The sequence below is a fragment of the Chiloscyllium punctatum genome, chromosome 13, assembly GCF_047496795.1.
Source record: "Chiloscyllium punctatum isolate Juve2018m chromosome 13, sChiPun1.3, whole genome shotgun sequence".
In the NCBI taxonomy this organism is placed as follows: Eukaryota; Metazoa; Chordata; class Chondrichthyes; order Orectolobiformes; family Hemiscylliidae; genus Chiloscyllium; species Chiloscyllium punctatum.
The window spans coordinates 101,304,270-101,323,789 of NC_092751.1; the positions used below are offsets into that span (position 1 = coordinate 101,304,270).

A 19,520-nucleotide genomic window follows, 5' to 3' on the forward strand; every position below is an offset into this window, starting at 1 on the left:
ACTCACAGCACCAGAGTCCTGGGTTCAATTCCTGACTCAGGCGACTGACTGTGTGGAGTTTGCACATTCTCCCCGTGTCTGCGTGGGTTTCCTCTGGGTGCTCCGGTTTCCTCCCACAGTCCAAAGATGTGCAGGTCAGGTGAATTGGCCATGCTAAATTGCCCGTAGTGTTAGGTAAGGGGTAGATGTAGGGGTATGGGTGGGTTACGCTTCAGCGGGTCGGTGTGGGCTTGTTGGGCCGAAGGGCCTGTTTCTACACTAAGTAAACTAACTAACTAAACTAACTTGGTTAAGTAAAAGCAAAGGTGCCATAGTCGCAGAAGACCATAGGGACACTGTCTCATTACAGAGAGAAGTAACCCATGGTGGTTTAACCTAAGGATCACCAAGCCTCAGGTGAGGGGGGACATTGAGAAGGCAAGTCCTTCACGGTAAACTCAGTCGACGCGGGAGTAGAACGCATGCTGTTGGCATCACTCACCAGCCATCCAGCCAACTGAGCTAACCAACCCCCAATTAGCCAGTCTTTTCCATGTGCCTTTGTGTGAGTGCATGTGAACGAGAGAGAGAACATGGGGTTGGGGTGGCAAAGGTGGGGGAGAATTTTCTATTTTACTAGCACCTAGCAGCACACTCAAAACAATAAAATCCCTTTGAAAAGTCTGAACTTCATGTTTTCCCCCAGAACAGTACTGTAAAAGCATTAAACCAACCATTACTTATTGTACAGTTTATACAAGAACAATGCCAATTGTCTGAGGAGCCATTACTCTTTAACAGAATCTTTAATCTTGAGTTTGTTTTACAAATGCCTGTTAACAACCAGCTCCTTATGCTTTAAAAGGCCCAAAGGGAGGGAGATTAAGAGGAGAAAATGCAAAAACAAGGCTTGTTGTCCCCTAACATGTGGAAGGTTAAGGGCAATTTAATTACAGGTTTGGTCGGTATTCAGTAAGGTATGGAGACATCAATGGTGACTTAGAGTCAGAGTCAGAGAGATGTACAGCATGGAAACAGACCCTTCGGCCCAACCTGTCCATGCCGACCAGATATCCCAACCCAATCTAGTCCCACCTGCCAGCACCCGGCCCATATCCCTCCAAACCCTTCCTATTCATATACCCACCCAAATGCCTCTTAAAATGTTGCAATTGTACCAGCCTCCACCACTTCCTCTGGCAGCTCATTCCATACACGTACCACCCTCTGTGTGAAAAAGTTGCCCCTTAGGTCTCTTTTATATCTTTCCCCTCTCACCCTAAACCTATGCCCTCTAGTCCTGGACTCCCCCACCCAAAGGAAAAGACTTTGTCTATTTACCCTATTCATGCACCTCATGATTTTGTAAACCACTATAAGGTCACCCCTCAGCCTCCGACGCTCCAGGGAAAAACAGCCCCAGCCTGTTCAGCCTCTCCCTATAGCTCAAATCCTCCAACCCTGGCAACATCCTTGTAAATCTTTTTTGAACCCTTTCAAGTTTCACAACATATTTCTGATAGGAAGGAGACCAGAATTGCACACAATATTCCAACAGTGGCCTAACCAATGTCCTGTACAGCCGCAACATGACCCCCCCCCCCAACTCCTGTACTCAATACTCTGACCAATAAAGGAAAGCTTGCCTAACTCCTTCTTCACTATCCTATCTATCTGCGACTCCACTTTCAAGGAGCTATGAACCTGCACTCCAAGGTCTCTTTGTTCAGCAACACTTCCTAGGACCCTACCATGAATCCTGCTAAGATTTGCTTTCCCAAAATGCAGCATCTCACATTTATCATTCTGCTGGTCAGAAGTCTAGGACAAGGGCACAAATTCTTGCAAGCAAAGTCAGGACAATCAGGAGAGAGGTTAAGAAATACATCACATAACATTGTGATAAAAGGTTAGAACTCACCCCCACAAAAAAGCACACACTCGCACAATTATTCATTGACATCAGAGACCGATGGAGTTTTGAATCAAAGGGTTCGGGGACTTGCAGTCAAAGCCAAAGACACAGGTCTGTCATGATCTCATTAAATAGCAAAACATACTCAAGGGCCTAAATCATAGAGTCCCCAGTGTGGAGCAGGCCATTCAACCCATCAAGACCACATCAACCCTCTGAACAGCATCCCACCCAGACTCACCTCCCTACCCCTGTAACCCTGCATTTCACACGGCTAACCCACCTAGACTGCACATCCCTGAACATAACGGGGCAACTTTCCATTGCCAATCCACCTGACCTGCCCATCTTTGGCCCGTGGGAAGAAACCGGAGCACCAAGAGGAAACTCACACAGACACGGGGAAAAAGGTGCAAATTCTACACTGACAGTTGCCCAAGGCTGGAATCGAACCAGGGTCTCTGGCATTGAGAGGTAGTAGTGCTAACCACAGAGCCACTGTGCTGTCTTTGAATGGCCTTTGCTTGTTCCTGTCTTCCCAACTACCATTACAGGCTGAGCGATACGACTCTTTACTTTGATATCCTAACACTTTGCGTTCCAAAGAAAAGCGTCACTGGACTCAATGTTAATTCTGTTTCCCTCTCTCCAGGTGCTACTGAGTTTCTCCAGCACTTTTTGGTTTTAGTTGCTTGTATGGTTTTAACTTTTCCTGACAAAGCAGAAACGTAGAACCTGAGGGTTCTACAACACCTGAGGGTATTATTCAGACATCTTGTTTGGATCAGGGAGCGAGAAAGAGTGTTCCGCAGCCCAGTCCATTCTCTGCCTCCTGATCCATAGTCCTCTGAGTTACAGCACATCAGGGGAATATTCAAGTGTTCTTCTTAAGATGTAGGGTCATAGAGATGTACAGCATAGAAACAGACCCTTCGGTCCAACTCGTCCATGCTGACCAGATATCCTAAATTAATCCAGCACTTTTCCATTTGCCAGCACTTGGCCCATATTCCCATTCAGATGCCTTTTAAATGTTGTAATTGTATCAGCTTCCACCACATCGTCTGGCAACTCATTCCATATATGCACCACCCTTTGTGAGAAAGAGTTGTCCCTAGGTCCCTTTTAAATCTTTCCCCTCTCATCCTAAACTTTTGCCCTCTAGTTCTGGACGACCCCACCCCAGGGGGAGTTGACCATCTTCTCAGACAGTGCATTTTCTACATCCCGTGTAAAAAAAAAACTCAACTCCTCTCCAGTACTTCATGTCAACTACTTTAAAAGTCTCTCTCTCCTATAGGTTTTTCCAATCCACTTTAGGCACCTCATATTTTTATACAACTCATCGCTTCCAAAACATACAAGCTCAAATGTATCGAATCTCTCCTCTGAATTACAAACTCTTCATTCCCAGCTTTGTAAGTCTCCCCAAAACCTGCTCAATAGTAATTGCATCCGTTGTTGTAAAGTTTATGCCATCAATAACAGGGAAGAACATGTTACTAATGACGCAAAATAGAGCAAATTATCAAACTGTCCACGTGTCAAATCCAAAAGCCTGAGGCAGGGCCGAAGGTGACAAAGGGGGAAAGAAACAAGAACAAAGCCGAGACTCCAGCTCCCACTCTCTCTCCTGGGCTGTCCCATCTCAATAATGTTCGGGTTGAGAATCAATCTGTCCTGGAAGACCCCCAGCAAAAACCTGGGGCATTGATTAGACATTTCTCTCAGACTGAGGGGCAGCTGAACACAGGGATGAATGCTGCCATGACAGCTGAACACAAGGGACTCTTGTGGTGCAGTGGTAGTGTCCTTGCCCTGGACCAGGGAGGCCCGGGTTTAAGTCCCTCCCTCTCCAGAGGTGTGTCATAACATCTCTGAACAGGTTGATAAGAAAAATAGGTTAGCATAGATAAAAAGGAGAAACAAAATAGAGAGCTGTACGCAATGCCCTTGTAGCACAGTGGTAGTGTCCTCGCCTTTGGCCCAGGAAGCCAATGTTCAAATTCCACCGGTTTCAGAGGTGTGTAAATAACATTGCTAAGCTGGTTGGTTAGAAAACAGGCTCAAAAAAATTGCAAGGGCTATACACAGGACTCTTGTGGTGCAGTGGTAGTGATCCAACCCCTGGAACAGGTGGCCTAGGGTCAAGGTCTCACCTGCTGCAGAATGTGCAATAACATCTCTGAACAAGTTGATTCGAAAAACAGGTAGGGAGGAGAAAAAGAAATGAGAGCTGTGGACAGGGCTGTTGGAACACAGTGTGTGAATAACACCTCTAAACAGATTGATTACGGAAATAGCTGTGTTTTAAGTATGATTCTGAGCGGTTCCACTTTAACCTTGCGACTGTTCATTTGGCCACAGCAGGTAAGTATCCTGGTCTATTACCTCAGGGGACATGCGTTCCATTGGCACAAATTCCACCACAGTATTTTGTAGCAGAACCCAGAGTGAATCAGACTACCTCTTGTGGAGAAGTGGTAGCGACCTTAACTCTGGCCCAGGAGAACCGGGTTCAAGTCCCACCTCCCCCAGGAGGTGCGTAATGATCTCTCTGGACAGAGTAATTGGAAAAAAAGCAGCTCAAACTATCACAGAAAGCACGCAGAGAGATACCACATGCCTTTCTCATGATCACAAAGAGCCTTTAGTTCTTCAAAACAATCTAGGTCAGGAGTGTCCTTGCATTTCAGGGTTGGACATGGATGTACTATGGAGTTATTAATCCACGCAGATTTCACATTGCTCGCGCAAACAGACCTCGGCATTCAGCTTTATACTTTGACCATTCGAGGGTCATCAATGGAATGCTGGGCCTTTACAAATCCCCACACCCACAAAACACAAACCGATACAGGCAAAGACCCCTAAACACATTGAAAAATAAGTGGGCCATACCACCAGGGCTTTATCTGGAGGCTCACTAATGATGTCACCTAGTATGGTGACAAAACGTCTGAAAACAAACCTTCCAGCTCAGCGAGCAAACCTACATCCAGATACAGGCACTGGACTGAGTGACTGACCTATCACAGGGATCTGCATGCAGTCCTCTCCAGCCCAGAAAGGTCTGTTCCAAATTCAAATACCACTCCCTTCGCATTATATTCATCCCTCAATGACAAATCCAACTTAAATCCCATATTCACGTCAATTACAGATGGTCATTGGACACAATGATCGAGCCCCAATTCAGAAGAGGAAACAGTCACCTCTCCCTGGTCTGGCTGGGACTCCAAATGTTCCCTGTGGATACGGATAAAAAGAAATTGCTGCTTTGCCAGGCATCTCCCACCCTTTCAGCGTGAATATTTGATAAAAATTCAGATATGGTGCCTCATAAACAACTCAAGTTGATTTAAGAAGGTTTCTCGAAGGGATTGAACACAGTGACTGAGGGAAGGCGGTGCTCAGAGCTGACAGATTTACAGGTCAGCCTTTTTTAAACTGTGTTCCAGCACACTGGATTATTCAATTACTGAAAGGCACTCTGACCTCAACAGAGGGACACAAGATACAGAACAGAGCAAATAATCATAAATTAGCCTGCACTTGGATCCCATGACACTAAGATTCCAATTGCAATATTTGACTCTCACGAAAGCAGAAACTTGCTGCTGAATCAATTGAAAAACAAAAAGTTGGAAAAGGAATAAACTGCTTCATTTCCAATCCCTTCACTGAAGAAGCTTTGAATCAAAGGTTATTTTTAAAAGTTTTTTTGGGGAATGGGAGTGAAGGCAAGTTTTGAAAACTATTAAATTTGTCTGTGTTACATTGAACTTCCTGTACAGAAAGAACTACACACGACTGCATCTTCTTTTCAGTCGTTGCGCACTACAAGTTAATTTTGTCTGCTTCAGGTAAAAGGTGAAGGTGAATCGAGTGCAGATTTGAACCCAATAAAAATCTGGAATTACAAGCCTGAAAACCACTGTCGTTTGTCTGAAAAACCCATCTGGTCCACCAATGACCTTTAGAGAGGGAAATGGCCATCCTTACCCGGTCCGGCCTGCATGTGACACCTGACTCATAGCAATGTTTGCGCCCTCTGATATGGAAAATAAATGCTGACCTAGGCAGCAATACCCTCATCCCATGAATGTGTTAAAAAAAACAGTCAAGACGCACCAAGCAGTTTATGATTCAAAATTCAGCCACTAGATGGTGCAGGGGCAGAGACTGAGAACTGGCAGACATTACTTTTTGACCCTGGTCATCTTAAAAAAAAAGAATTAAATGACAATTGAAAGTCCAAGCAATCACATTTGCGGGGGGAATTAAATGCTAAATAGTGCAAGGAAAGGATAGGGATACAGGCGTGGAGTGGCAGCTCCTGAACTGACCCAACAGTGACAAATGGGGTCAGTTACCTCCTTTATGTTGCAACATAGAAACGCCAAGCCAAGGAACATACAAACTCTCCCAACAACGGAGCTGTGACAATGAGTTTGAACAGCTTTGGCAGGAACCTTGCAGGATAAATACACCAGCACCTTGTGCATTTCTGAATTGCTCTGGGGAGGCAAAGCTGCGATTATTCTGAAACAGAATTCAGCAGCAGCATGAACAGGCAGGAGGTAGAGGGATATGGACCATGTGTAGGCATTTGAAAATACACATTTTAGTTTGTACATGCACAAGGAGGAGTATTGCTGATCTGCCAGTGGGATTGCCCACTTTGGAGAGAGGTGAATGGAGAGATTCCCACTGGCCTGACTAAACCTTTAGTCCCCTGTCACAATATCTCAAATGGCTCAGACTTACTGCTTCAGGGAATCCTCTTGCAGCGTTTAAATGCAGCGAAAGCACAACATAAATAAAATCTGCTGTTGCATTTGCCCCCAGAACAGACTGGGTCCCTTTGCTCAGTCCATTGAGATTTTGCGTTTCTTTATTTTACAGAGTTGACTGAATTCATTTTTGCCAACTGCTACACCAGCATTTTAACTGATGATCTGTAGGCCTTGAATACGGGGTCATTCCAGTTTTTAAGAAAGAGTTAGATATAGTTCTTACAGCTATAGTGATCAAGGGGAATGGAGGGAAAGTGGGAACAAGGTAATGAGTTGAATAATCAGCCATGATTATATTGAATGATGGAACAGACCCGAGGGGCCAAATGGACTGCTCCCGTTGGTGTTTTCTAAAGAACGCAAAACAGTACAGCACAGGAACAGGCCCTTCAGCCCACCATGGCTGTGCCAACCATGATGCAATTCTAAAAAACTAATCCTATCTGACTGCACATGGTCCATATCCATCTATTCCCTGCCTGCTCATGTGTCTGTCGAAATGCCCCATAAATGTTACTATCATATCTGCTTCTCCACCTCACCTAGCAACGTGCTCCAGCCACCTGCCACCTTCTGTGTAAAAAAACAGGCCTCGTACATTTCCTTTAAACTATTCCTCCTCACCTTGAATTGCTTCTCCATAGTGTTTGCCCTTGGGGGAGAAGGACTCTGACTATTCCCCCCTTTCCATGCCTCTCATAATTTTATACACTTGTCAGGTCACCCTTCAGCCTCCAACACTCTAGTGAAAACAATCCAAGTTTGTGCAACCTCTCCTTCGAGCTAATACACTCCAATCCAGGCAGTATCCTGGTAATTCTTTTTTGCACCCTCTGCAAAGCCTCCACATCCTTCCCATAGTGCGGTGACTGGAACTGCACACAATACACCAAAGGTGGCCTAACTGAAGTGTTATAGAGCTGCAACATGACTTGCCAACTTTTTGAAACTCAGTGCCCAACCAATGAAGGCAAGCATGCCACAGGCCTTCTTTACCACCTCATCCACTCACTCGCACCCCAAGATCCCTCTGCATATCAATGCTCCTAAGAGTCCAGCTATTTATTGTATACTTTCTTCTTGCATTTGACCTCCCAAAATGCAACACTTCACCTTTGTCCAGATTAAAACTCCTTCAGCCATTTCTCTGCCCAGCTTTCCAACTGATCTATATCCTACTGTACCCTTTGGCAGCCTTCCTCACTATCCAAAACTCCTCCAACTTTCAAAAGATTAAACAGTTCTATAAAAGAATGAGGTGGTAGAGGGCTGGGTTTTGTGTTTCTAACAGTGCTCGAGACTGGACCAGTGACTGAAAAATTCTATTTTGATGGGAAAAATTTGCAACTTACAGAGTCATAGATTCACACAGCACGGACAGAGATCTTTTGAACCAACCAGACCATGCCAATCATAATCCCAAACTGAACTAGTCCCACCTGCCTGCTCCTGGCCGATATACTTCCAAACGTTTCCTATACATCTACTTATCCAAATATCTTTTGAACATTATAACTGTACCCGCATCTGTCATCTCCTCTGGGAGTTCATTCCACACACAAACAATTCTGTAAAAAAAAATTGCCCCTTATATCTTTTTTAAACCTTTTGCCTCACACTTAAAACATCGCCCCTAGTCTTAAATCGCCCACCCTATGGGAAAGAGCCTTGTCATTTACCTTATCTATATCCCTCACTTATTTTTAAATATATACGTATAAAATATATATATAATAGTATATATATTATATTATATGCCTCCTTTTCAAACATTGACTTCACAGCCATATCTTTAATGTCCCATTAAGGTTTACATTATCACCCATCTACCAACATTTCCATTTGTAATCGATCCATTCCAGTGTAAAAGTGGAACATTACGATCTTCTATCTCATTGGCGACCCTTCACCCTCAAACCTTATCCTGACTCATGGTGAAAAATTCAGGTTGAGAAACTAATTCCTTGAGCTGTTTCTGAAAAAAAAAATTCCAACCTGAGGATTGGCTACTTAGGAAGGTAGTGTGATGTTAAGGTTAGAGCTAGCTTTTTCAATGGTGATTTTAGGAAGTATTCCTTCATACAGAGGCTAGTGGGAACGTGGAACTCATTGTGACTGGGAGTCAACTGAAAATTCAAAATGGAGACAGATGGGATTTGGCTGGGTCAATGTCATGGGACCAAGGTGAGCAAATGGAAATGTTTTTGGAAGATGGTGCTATAGAGGCAATGTCACTAATTCAGGCCAATATACTGGGGTTTAAGGGTTCAAATCCCACTACTACTGGTGAGACTTAAATAGATTCTTTTTTTAAAACCTAGAACAGCGTTAGTCACAGTAATTATGAAACTAGAACCCATTGTTGTAAAACTGACCCGATTCTAATATCCTCCGCAAAAAGAAATCAGTCATCCTCACTTGGTCTGTATGGTGCAGTGGATTCTTAAACATCACTGAAGCACAAGAGGTTGTGTGGCATCCTTATAGAAGTTTATAAAATAAATGAGGGATATAGATAGGGTTAATGGTAGTTGTCTTTTCCCTAGGATGGGGGATTTCAAGTCCAGGGGACACATTGGTGAAAGGAGAGAGATTCAAAAAAGGCATGGGTTGAGGGGGGGGGGGGGGGGGGGGGGAAGTGGGGAATGGTTTTGTTGTTTTTACACAGAGCATGGTTCACTTGTGGAACAAACTTCCAGTAGGAGTGGTGGATGTGTGTACAATTACAACTTTTAAAGGACATTTGGATAAATACATGACTAGGAAAGGTTTGGGATGACAAGGGCCAGGAGGAGACAGGTAGGACTAGTTTAGTTTAGGATTATGTTCAGTACGGACTGGTTGGACCAAAAGGTCTGTTGTTTCCATATTGCATGACTATGTCTTAAAGGCAATCGGGGATTGGCAACAGACACTGACACCTATAACTCACGACCAAATCAAAAACAAAGGCAGAAAACTTGAGGGGCTGAATGGCCTGATCACATTCCTATTTTCCCTCCAGGGCCTAAACCAGAAGGGAACATGCAGTAAAATATGACAAGAATGGGGCATAATGCTTTGAATGTCTTGCCTTTATCAAACTCTGTCTATTGATGAGGAGAAAGTGAGGACTGCAGATGCTGGTGATCAGAGTTGAAGAGTGTGGTGCTGGAAAAGCACAGCTGGTCTGGTAGCATCCAAGGAGCAGTAGAGTCAATGTTTCAAGCATAAGTTCTTCATCAGGACAGCCTGACTGGCTGTGCTTTTCCAGCACCACACTCTGTCTTCTGATGACCATGTAACAAAAATACCATTTCTAAAGGTCTTTCAGATGCTGACTGTCCTGCCAGACATTTTCAGCATCTTCCATTTATATATTAAATATGTCTGAAACAAAGACAGAAATTGTTGGAGAAACTCAGCAGGTATGGTAGCGTCTGTGGAGACAGGAACAGAATTAACGTTTCAAGACCAGTGACCCCTTGTCAGAATCATTCATGAAATTCTAAAGAAGGGTCACAAGTCCTGCAACATTAACTCCGCTTTTGACTCTCTTCACAGACGCTGCCAGAGCTGCTGAGTTTCTCCAGCAATTGCTGCTTTTGTTTCAGGGTTCCAGCATCCACAGTTCCTCGTTTTGTCTTTAAATGTGGATCTGGATGAAGAGACAGTTTTGAGCTTCTTCGCAGACCCTTTTTAAAACTCACCAACGCACAAATCTCCAGAGTCAAGTGCTGATCTGGGACAAGATGGATATACTCCAGATGTCCATCCTTCAGTCCAAAGATGCGTAGGTTAGGTGGGCAATTTAGCATGGCCAATCCATTGTGTTCAGGATTGTGCAGGTTAGGTGGGTTAGCCCTGGGAAATGCAGGGATAGGATGGGTCTGACTGGGATGCTCTTCAGAGGGTCAGTGTGGACCTGATGGGCCGAATGGCCTGCTTTCACATTGTAGGGATTCTATAAGGGCCTTCTGTAAACACGCTAGTTATCATTTCCTAGCACTATTGGGACAAGCAGTGTTGGTCTTGGAGTTGCATTTATATAGCACTTCTCATAAGGTAAGATGTTCCCAAGGCAGCATTTTCACACCAGATTTGACAAGTGAGCCATTCGAGGCAAAATGAGGATGGGTGTCTACAGGCTGGGGCAACCAGCTAGATCTTAAGGGGACATCAGAACAGGAGAAAGGGGAAAAAAAAGGGTAAAACAACAGAGGTTTAAACAGGGATTTCCAAACGTAGGGAAGTGAAGGCATTAGCACAATCTGAATAATAAACATGGAGATAAAATACTCAAATGACAGATCCATCAGCCATTCCCTTAGTCAACATCCACATCAGCTCACTTACAAGTAGCGCCTTCTGACTATTCTTCCCACTTGGTCTCATTTAGAACAGGGACTGGAGGAAGCATTAATTCAGACTCTAACTCTGAGCTGGGGAGTGGGGGTGGAGGGGGGGGGGGGTCAAGGGAAAACTGAAACACAGCTGGCGAAGCAACGACAGATCCTTAACAATGAGAGCACTGGGAGCCAGCTCTCTAAAAACAAACACACTGTAAAAGCTAAAATATAACCCCTGGGCAGAGACAGCACTGAAGGACAGTCCTGGACCAACACATTGCACTGCATTAAGGGCTTTGTGAAGAGATTCGAAAATGCTCCCATTGTACTGCTTAGGGCTCAGGCTTAAAACTGGAGTGGAGAGCTTTGCTGCACGTGCAATTATTTCATCTTCAATCCTCACACACACAACACCAAAGACTTCTGAGTTACAAGTGTGAGCAATATTGACATCACAGGGCAACAAGACATCAGAGAACGGCAGCGTGGTGGCTCAGTGGTTAGCACTGCTGCCTCACAGCGCCAGGGACCCAGGTTCAATTCCACCCTCGGGCGACTGTCTGTGTGGAGTTTTCATATTCTCCCAGTGTCCAAGTGCTCCGGTTTCCTCCCACAGTCCAAAGATAGGCAGGTCAGGTGGATTAGCCATGCTAAATTGGCCATAGGATGTGCAGGTTAGGTTGGTTAGCCTGGGAAATGCAGGGTTACAGAGATGGGGTGGGTCTGACTGGGATACTCTTCAAAGGGGTCAGTGCCTCCTCAATGGGCTGAATGGCATGCCTTTGAACAGTAGCGATTAAAACAATCGCTAGTGGGGCAAGGGAGTGAGAGAGTCATATAGCCAAAACAATTGGAAGGAAAATGTGATATGCAGTAGGAAGGGGAATAATTATGTTGTTATCTTAAATCCCCTTTCCCCCTCCCCCACCCATCACGAGCACCATGTTCTTACTAAAGGGCATGTGGTGGGGGTGGGGGGATTGAGTATTAAAAAGTAGCAATACTTTCTGTGTTTGAATTGAACATGAAACCACTAATATATGTCACGACACCATTATTAAATGTCACAACATGGATAATGGTGCCAAAGCTCTTAAGAAGATATACTGCTGTACATTTAATGTTGGCACTAATCCTACATTTCAGCTTTATGCAGCTAAGGAATTTTCAAATTCACTGCCCATGGGTCAGATTCACTCCTGTGATTTACACTTGGTTTGGAATCATCATACGAGCTGAACTCAGCAGATTGAAAAAAAAAGAACATTTTCTCCACCAGTACTGGTGCCCCTCAAAACTTGGGTCCTATTTGTTTCACTAAATTTCCCATTTAAACGTGCAACTTTGCAACTATGGCAACAGAAACAACATGTCCATTCCAGGATATCTGCCAGGTCAGCCTTAGTCACCCTCTCAAAATGCTACTTTGAAGTTGCAACATATCAACAGCTTGAAATTGACCAGCAGGCTGGTCTAACATGCCCGCTCCATCGTGAACACATTTTCACTTCCTGCTCATGTAAACACCCTGCCGACAACCACCAACTGTGGCAGCACGGTGGCTCAGTGGTTAGCACTGCTGCCTCTCAGCACCAGGGACCCATGTTCGAATCCAGCCTTGGGCGAACGCCTGTGTGGAGTTTGCATGTTCTTCCCACATCTGCGTGGGTTTCCTCCAGGTGCTCTGGTCTCCTCCCACAGTCCAAAGATGTGCAGGTTAAGTGGATTGGCTGTGCTAAATTGCCCATGGTGTTCAGGGATGATTCCACTGATCAATCGCAGGGAGAGAAGGCATGAGTTCACTAGAATCTGCTTTCTCAAACTCCCCAACCCACAAACCATAAAGGACTTCAAACAGACATCTCTGGAGTCTAACAGTGTCCAAGGATGTCCCTAGGGTCACTCAAGCCTTAAACTTTGGACATGTTTCCTGCATTAATTGGCTGACCTCTAATTTCCTCAGCCCTTACAATTCCCAGTGGCAGTGGGACCTTCAGCTACCAAGGCTCTAAACTCTGGAATTCCAAGGCTAAACATTGCATCTCAGACTAACCCACAACCTCAAAAATACTCCATCAAACCCTACCCACCTTCCTGGCCAAGCATTTGGCCATGGTTTCTAACATGTGGTTTGGAATCAAATGTTGATTGATACCCGTTTTTGTAGAGTCATAGAGTTATACAACACAGAAACAGACCCTTTGCTCCAACTTGTCCATGCTAACCAGGTTTCCGGAATTGCCTGCATTTTGCCCATATCTCTCTAAAACTTTCCTATTCATGTACTTGTCCAAATTTCTTTTAAATGTTCTAACTGTACCTGTATCTACCACTTTCTCCGACAACTCATTCTACATATGAACCACCCTCTGTGTGAAAATGTTGCCCCTCAGGTCCCTTTTGAATCTTTCTCTTCTCAACTCAAAATTGTGCCCTCCATTTTTGAACCTTATCGATGTCTCTTATGGTTTTATAAACCTCTATAAAGGTCAACTGTTAGCCTCTGATGCTTCAGGGAAAATTCCCAGCCTATCCGACCTCTCCGTATAAACCAAACCTACCAATCCCAGTAACAATCTTGTAAATCTGTTCTGAACTCTCTCCAATTTATAAAATCCTTTGCATAGCAGAGCAATCAGAATTGTACACAGTAATCCAAAGTGGCTTCACCGAAGTTCTGTCAACTGCACATAACATCCCAACTCTTATATTCAATGGTCTCAGCAATGAAGGCAAGCATGATAAACGCCTTCTTTACCACTATCTACTTGTGATGCAACTTTCAAAGAATTATGTACCTGAACCTCTAGGTCTCTCTCTCTGTTTGACAACATGCCCAGGGTCTTATCATTAACTGTATAAATCCTGCCTTTGTTTGTAACAGCTCACATTTATCTAAATTAAACTTCACCTGCCACTCCTCAGCGTATTGGCCCAATTGATCAAGATACCTTTGCAATCTTAAATAACCTTTTTCACTCTCTATTATACCACCAATTTTGGTATCATCCACAAATTTACTCACCACACTACCTAAATTCTCATCCAAATCATTAATGTAAATGACAAACTGCACTAATCCCTGTGGAACATCACTGGACACAGGCCTCCGATCTGAAAAACAACCGTCCACTATTACACCCTGAATCCTACCATCAAGCCAACTTTGGATCCAATTGGCAAGCTCTCCTGAATCCCACGTGATCTAACTTTACCAACCATTCGACCATGTGGAACCTTCTCAAAGGCCTTACTGAAGTCCACGTAGACAACGTCTATTGCTCTTCCCTCATCTACCTTCTTGGTCACATCCTCAAAAACTCAATTAAGTTTGAGAGACATGGTTTCCCATGGACAAAGTCATGACGACTATGCCTAATCATTCCTTGCCTCTCTAAATGCACGTAAGTCCTGTCTCTTACAATCCCTTCCAACAACTTACCCAACACTGACATCAGGTTGACTAGTCTATAGTTCCCAGGCTTCTCCTTGCAGCCTTTCTTAAATAAAGGCACAACATTAGCCACCCACCATCTTGTTGAGCATTTTGAGACAATGTGCTACATTGAAAAGGCGCTACGCAAATGCAAGCTGCTGTCGGTCATCTAGAGGAAAAGCCCTCCTGAGGAAACAAAAAGTCCATTTGAACTGAATCAGAACACAAATTAATTATGCAGATGTTGGGGACAAAGGAAGTTGAAAAGTTTTTATTCGTGAAAATATAACAAAGATAAAAATAAAATAACAGAAGTTAAATCTACATTTCTTCCTTCTCAGAAGAATTAAGGCTTGAAAAGTCGGAGTGTTCAAGATAAGTGACAATTTTCTTTGCAGCCTTCTTGTTGGCTGTGCCAGCAATTTCTAAGAATAAGATACAGAGGTAGAGTAGGCCATTCAGCCCATCGAGTCTGCTCTGCCATTCAATGAGATCACAGCTGATCGGATAATTATCAATTCGACTTTCCTGTATTTTTTTCCAATTCCCTTGTTGAATTGCAGCTTTTAACATACTAACAATCCAGCCTAGACAGCCCTCTATGATAAAGAACATCACAGAATTATTATAAAAAGGGTATGCTCGCGGATCTGGACACAAGAAAATTGCTATTTCGGGTTCTTACTGCAGGGCAAGGCAAGGGACAATTCAACTGCTTCTTGAAAACTTGGGGCAAAAAAAGAGATTCACTACTGACAGAATTTCTAACCTGTGTTCATTGGTTGACGAGAAAGCCATCATTCCTTCAAAATCCTGACTCGCTTGCACCAGTGGGAAATGCAATTTGCCAAAATACCCCCCGCTTCTATCCAGACTTAAAACAGTGAAGCAAACTTCAACATTTCCACCATACTCACGTTGTGTATTCTGAAGAGACAGAGAGCGACCACATGAGCACACCATTTCGCCCCAGCTCCACAGGTACAGCTACATGAGGTTATCCGACATCGGTCAAACATCACAGCCACGTTGAATGCCCCTTTAGCTTGAGCAGTCTGCGGAGGAACCACGGTGGCACTCAAATGAAATCCTGTTTTTGGGGAAGGGGAGCGAGACTTGATCAGTGCTCATGCGATAATACATACATACGTACACACACACACACTTTACAAAACTTTGTTCACAAGATTATGTAGGATTTTAATGCATGTACCACAGACTAAAGGACTGATCTTACTGGAGTAATATAACTTTGCAGAACTACTTTATCTGAATGATCACCAATGAATCACTGATTATCATCTGTTCATGTAGGTATTTAATTACATTCTTAGTAGCACTTAAAAAGAACCCTTCGATGCTACAAAGTGGCACATGATGCTAAATTGCAGCTACGTTAAGAGTATTGAGGCATTGGAAAATTTTCAACACTGCGTTTCAAATATACATCATTTATGAAAAGCCGGCAGGGATTGGAAAAACTCATTTTCTGAAAGATTGATTGAGTGATCGATGAGCCATTGTATTTTCTGCATGGGTCCCATCTGGAAGATGCTTACATACACAATTTAAGCTCTTTCAGAGAAGGGAAAGAAAATTCTCAAGGTCTTTAAACAGCATATACACCCCCTGCGTTCATAGAGTCATAGAAATATACAGCACGGAAACAGACCCTTCGGTCCAATTCGTCCATTACGACCAGATATCCTAAATTAATCTAGTCCCATTTGCCAGCACACGGCCCATATCCATCTAAACCCTTCCTATACATATACTCATCCAGATGCCTTTTAAATGCTGTAATTGTACCAACCTCCACCACTTCCTCTGCAGCTCATTCCATACATGCACCACCCTCTGTGTGGAAAAGTTGCCCCTTAGGTCCCCTTTAAGTTTTTCCCTTCTCACTCTAAACCTCTAGTTCTGGACTCCCCAACCCATCGAGGTGAGGAAACAGGCCCTTCAGCCCGCATCTGAAAAGGATGAAAAAACAATTTACAAGGATATTACTGAGGCTGGAGGATTTGAGTTATAAGGAGAGGCTGGATAGGCTGCAGCATAGGAGTTAGAGGTTTATAAAATCACAAGGGACATGGATAAGGCAAATAGCCAGGGTCTTTTCCTCAGGATAGGGGAGTCTGTAATTAGTAGACTTAAGTTTAAGGTGAGAGGGGAAAATTTAAAAATGACCTGAGGGGCAATAATTTCATACAGAGAGTGGTGTGTACATGGAACGAGCGGCCAGGGGAAGTGGCAGGGGCAATTACAATTGCAACATTTAAACAACTACATGGATAGGAAACGTTTAAAGGGATTAGATTAGATTAGATTAGATTACTTACAGTGTGGAAACAGGCCCTTCGGCCCAACAAGTCCACACCGCCCCGCCGAAGCGCAACCCACCCATACCCCTACATCTACCCCTTACCTAACACTACGGGCAATTTAGCATGGCCAATTCACCTGACCTGCACATCTTTGGACTGTGGGAGGAAACCGGAGCACCCGGAGGAAACCCACGCAGACACGGGGAGAATGTGCAAACTCCACACAGTCAGTCGCCTGAGGCAGGAATTGAACCCAGGTCTCTGGCGCTGTGAGGCAGCAGTGCTAACCACTGTGCCACCGTGCCTGCCCAAAGGGATGTGGGCCAAAGGAATCGGTTCAGTTTGGGAAACCTGGTTGGCATGGGGGAGCTGTAAAGGAAGGAGGGGTGTCAGCCACCCAGGTTCCTAAAAGCAGAACTCTGGGGTCAATTCAAAACACCACACCTCAGGAAGGGCAGCAACGTCTCGTAAAGGGTACAGAGGAGATTTACTAGAGTTGTACCAGGGATCAGAGACCATTATCTGGAGAAATTAGAAAAACAGAGGATAATTGTCTTAAAGCAGGAAAAGGAGGAGGAAATTAAACAGTGGTCTTCAAACAAAAAGTGATCAAACAAATAGAATTTGATCCCAGTAGCAGAGTGCTGTGTAACCAGAGAGGACAGAGTGAAGAAAGTAAACAAAATGACCCAGAGGCATTGCAGGGGAAAGAGACTTGGTTTGGGAGTCTAAAATGCATTCATCAAAAGGACGGTGGAAGCTGGTTAATAACATGTTTGGAAGAAATTGGATAAAAATTTAAAATGAAAAATCTACAGGGCAAACAGCAGAAGAGAAAGGGGATGGGACCAATTTAATAATCCTTTCAAAGAGCTTACAATGGCCTAAATGGATTCTTTCAATGCCATATGGTTGTACAACAGCAAAACAAAATGGTTGCGTCTGGGAGGAGCAGGTGAACTATTTGCCACTCGGGGTAATTATTGGTCAGAGTCCCTGGCACTGAGAGTTGAGGCAATAGGAGTTGATGTCCATCGGATTTCTCATACAAAACAGACAACGTTAGCATAACTTTAAAGTGAGAGGGACCACAACAATAAACTGGACTCAGGGCATTCTCCTTTGTGTTAAATTCAGGTTGTGCTGCTTCGATTTTCAATCTGATGCCGAAATGATTTACAAAGTGCTCAAGGAAATTAACTGGAGTCAGAGAAAGTATTTCAAGGCTAAGCTTTCCATTTATATCAAAGATTAATGTGATTTGATGACTCTTGGTAGATAGTGGCATTTAATATTAAATCATGAGCTCTGACCCAGTGTTATGGGCTGCACAAACTGATGACTACAGTAGAAAAGGCCACTTGAAACTCTTTGCCTTCAAGTCTAATTTCAGATCCTTTGGGAGCATTAAGCTCCCGTCTATTATGTTGTAGACAAATATGCGCCAGTGCATATTTTGCACGCTCTGCTTCCAGACCATTATATCCCAAAATCGAATTCCAAGGAAACAAGATTGCACGGCACTCAGTGCAACAACAGGGTCCTGGAGAAATGGGTTTAAAACAGAGAGTACTGGCAGGATCACAGGCTGGTCACAGAATGACAGAGGGCACACACACAACCTCAGCCCTGGAAGGATCATTTCACTGGATAGCTGAGCTAGGATACCATCTGATTCCCTCCACCCAGAGGATGGTCAGGTCAACAGCACCATCACCACTCCCTCGCCTCCCCCCCCCCCCCCCCTACTATTCAATATGATCATGGTTGACCATCAAGCTCAATACCCTCACCCCGCCCTCCCCCAATAACCCTTGACCCCTTTAGCCAAAAGGGCTGTGCCCACCTCCTTGAAAACACAACATTTTAGCCTCACACTCTCTGAGTGAAGAAATTTCACAGAGTCTACGAATCCCTACATAGAATCCCTACAGTGTGGAAGCAGGCCATTCAGCTCATCAAGTCCACACCGACCCTCCGAAGAGCATGCCACCCAGACCCATCCCACTACCTTGCGTCCCCAATAGCTAACTCAACTAGCCTATGCATCCCTGGGCACTGTGGGCAATTTAGCATGGCCAACCCACCTAACCTGCACATCTTTAGACTGTGAGGGGAAACCACAGCACCTGGAGGAAACCTACGCAGACAACGGGGAGAATGTGCCAACTCCACACAGACAGTCGCCAGAGGGTGGAATCAAACCCAGGTCCTGTGCTAACCACTGAGCCACCATAGCACCCTCAACTCAATCTGAAAAGGTTTACCTTTTATCCTTAAACAATGACCCTTGGTCTGGACTCCCCGACCATTGGGAACATCTTCCCTGCGGCGAAACTGAGGACTGCAGATGCTGGAGTTTATCGAGCCGAGTGTATGGTGCTGGAAAAGCACAGCAGGTCAGGCAGTACCAGAGGACCAGGAGAGTCGACGTTTCGGGCAAAAGCCCTTCATCAGGAAATGATGACCATCTTTTCTGCATCTATCCTGTCTAGTGCTATTAGAACTTTTATGGGTTTCTAGGAGATACCTCCAGCATTCTTCTAAACTCTAGCGAATACAATCCAAGCTGACTCAATATCTTCTCACAAAACAGTCCTGCAAACCCATCCTTTGATAGCAAGAACATTCTTCCTCAGGTAAGGAGACCAAAACTGCCCAGAATACCCCAGTGTGGCCTCACCAATGTCCAGTATAACTGCAGCAAGACATCTTCATTCGTGTACTCCAACTATA

General features: G+C 44.3%; 1 protein-coding gene across 5 annotated transcripts in view; it reads right to left on the minus strand.

Moving 5' to 3' along the window:
- zswim8 (zinc finger, SWIM-type containing 8) overlaps nt 1-19,520 on the minus strand; it is a 199,969-nt gene that overhangs the window by 84,851 nt on the left and 95,598 nt on the right. For all 5 annotated transcript variants that reach the window (XM_072583458.1, XM_072583456.1, XM_072583455.1 and 2 more), the window contains exon 5: nt 15,375-15,547. In XM_072583458.1, the coding sequence (XP_072439559.1) occupies nt 15,375-15,547 (173 nt within the window). The remainder of the gene's footprint in view (nt 1-15,374; nt 15,548-19,520) is intronic.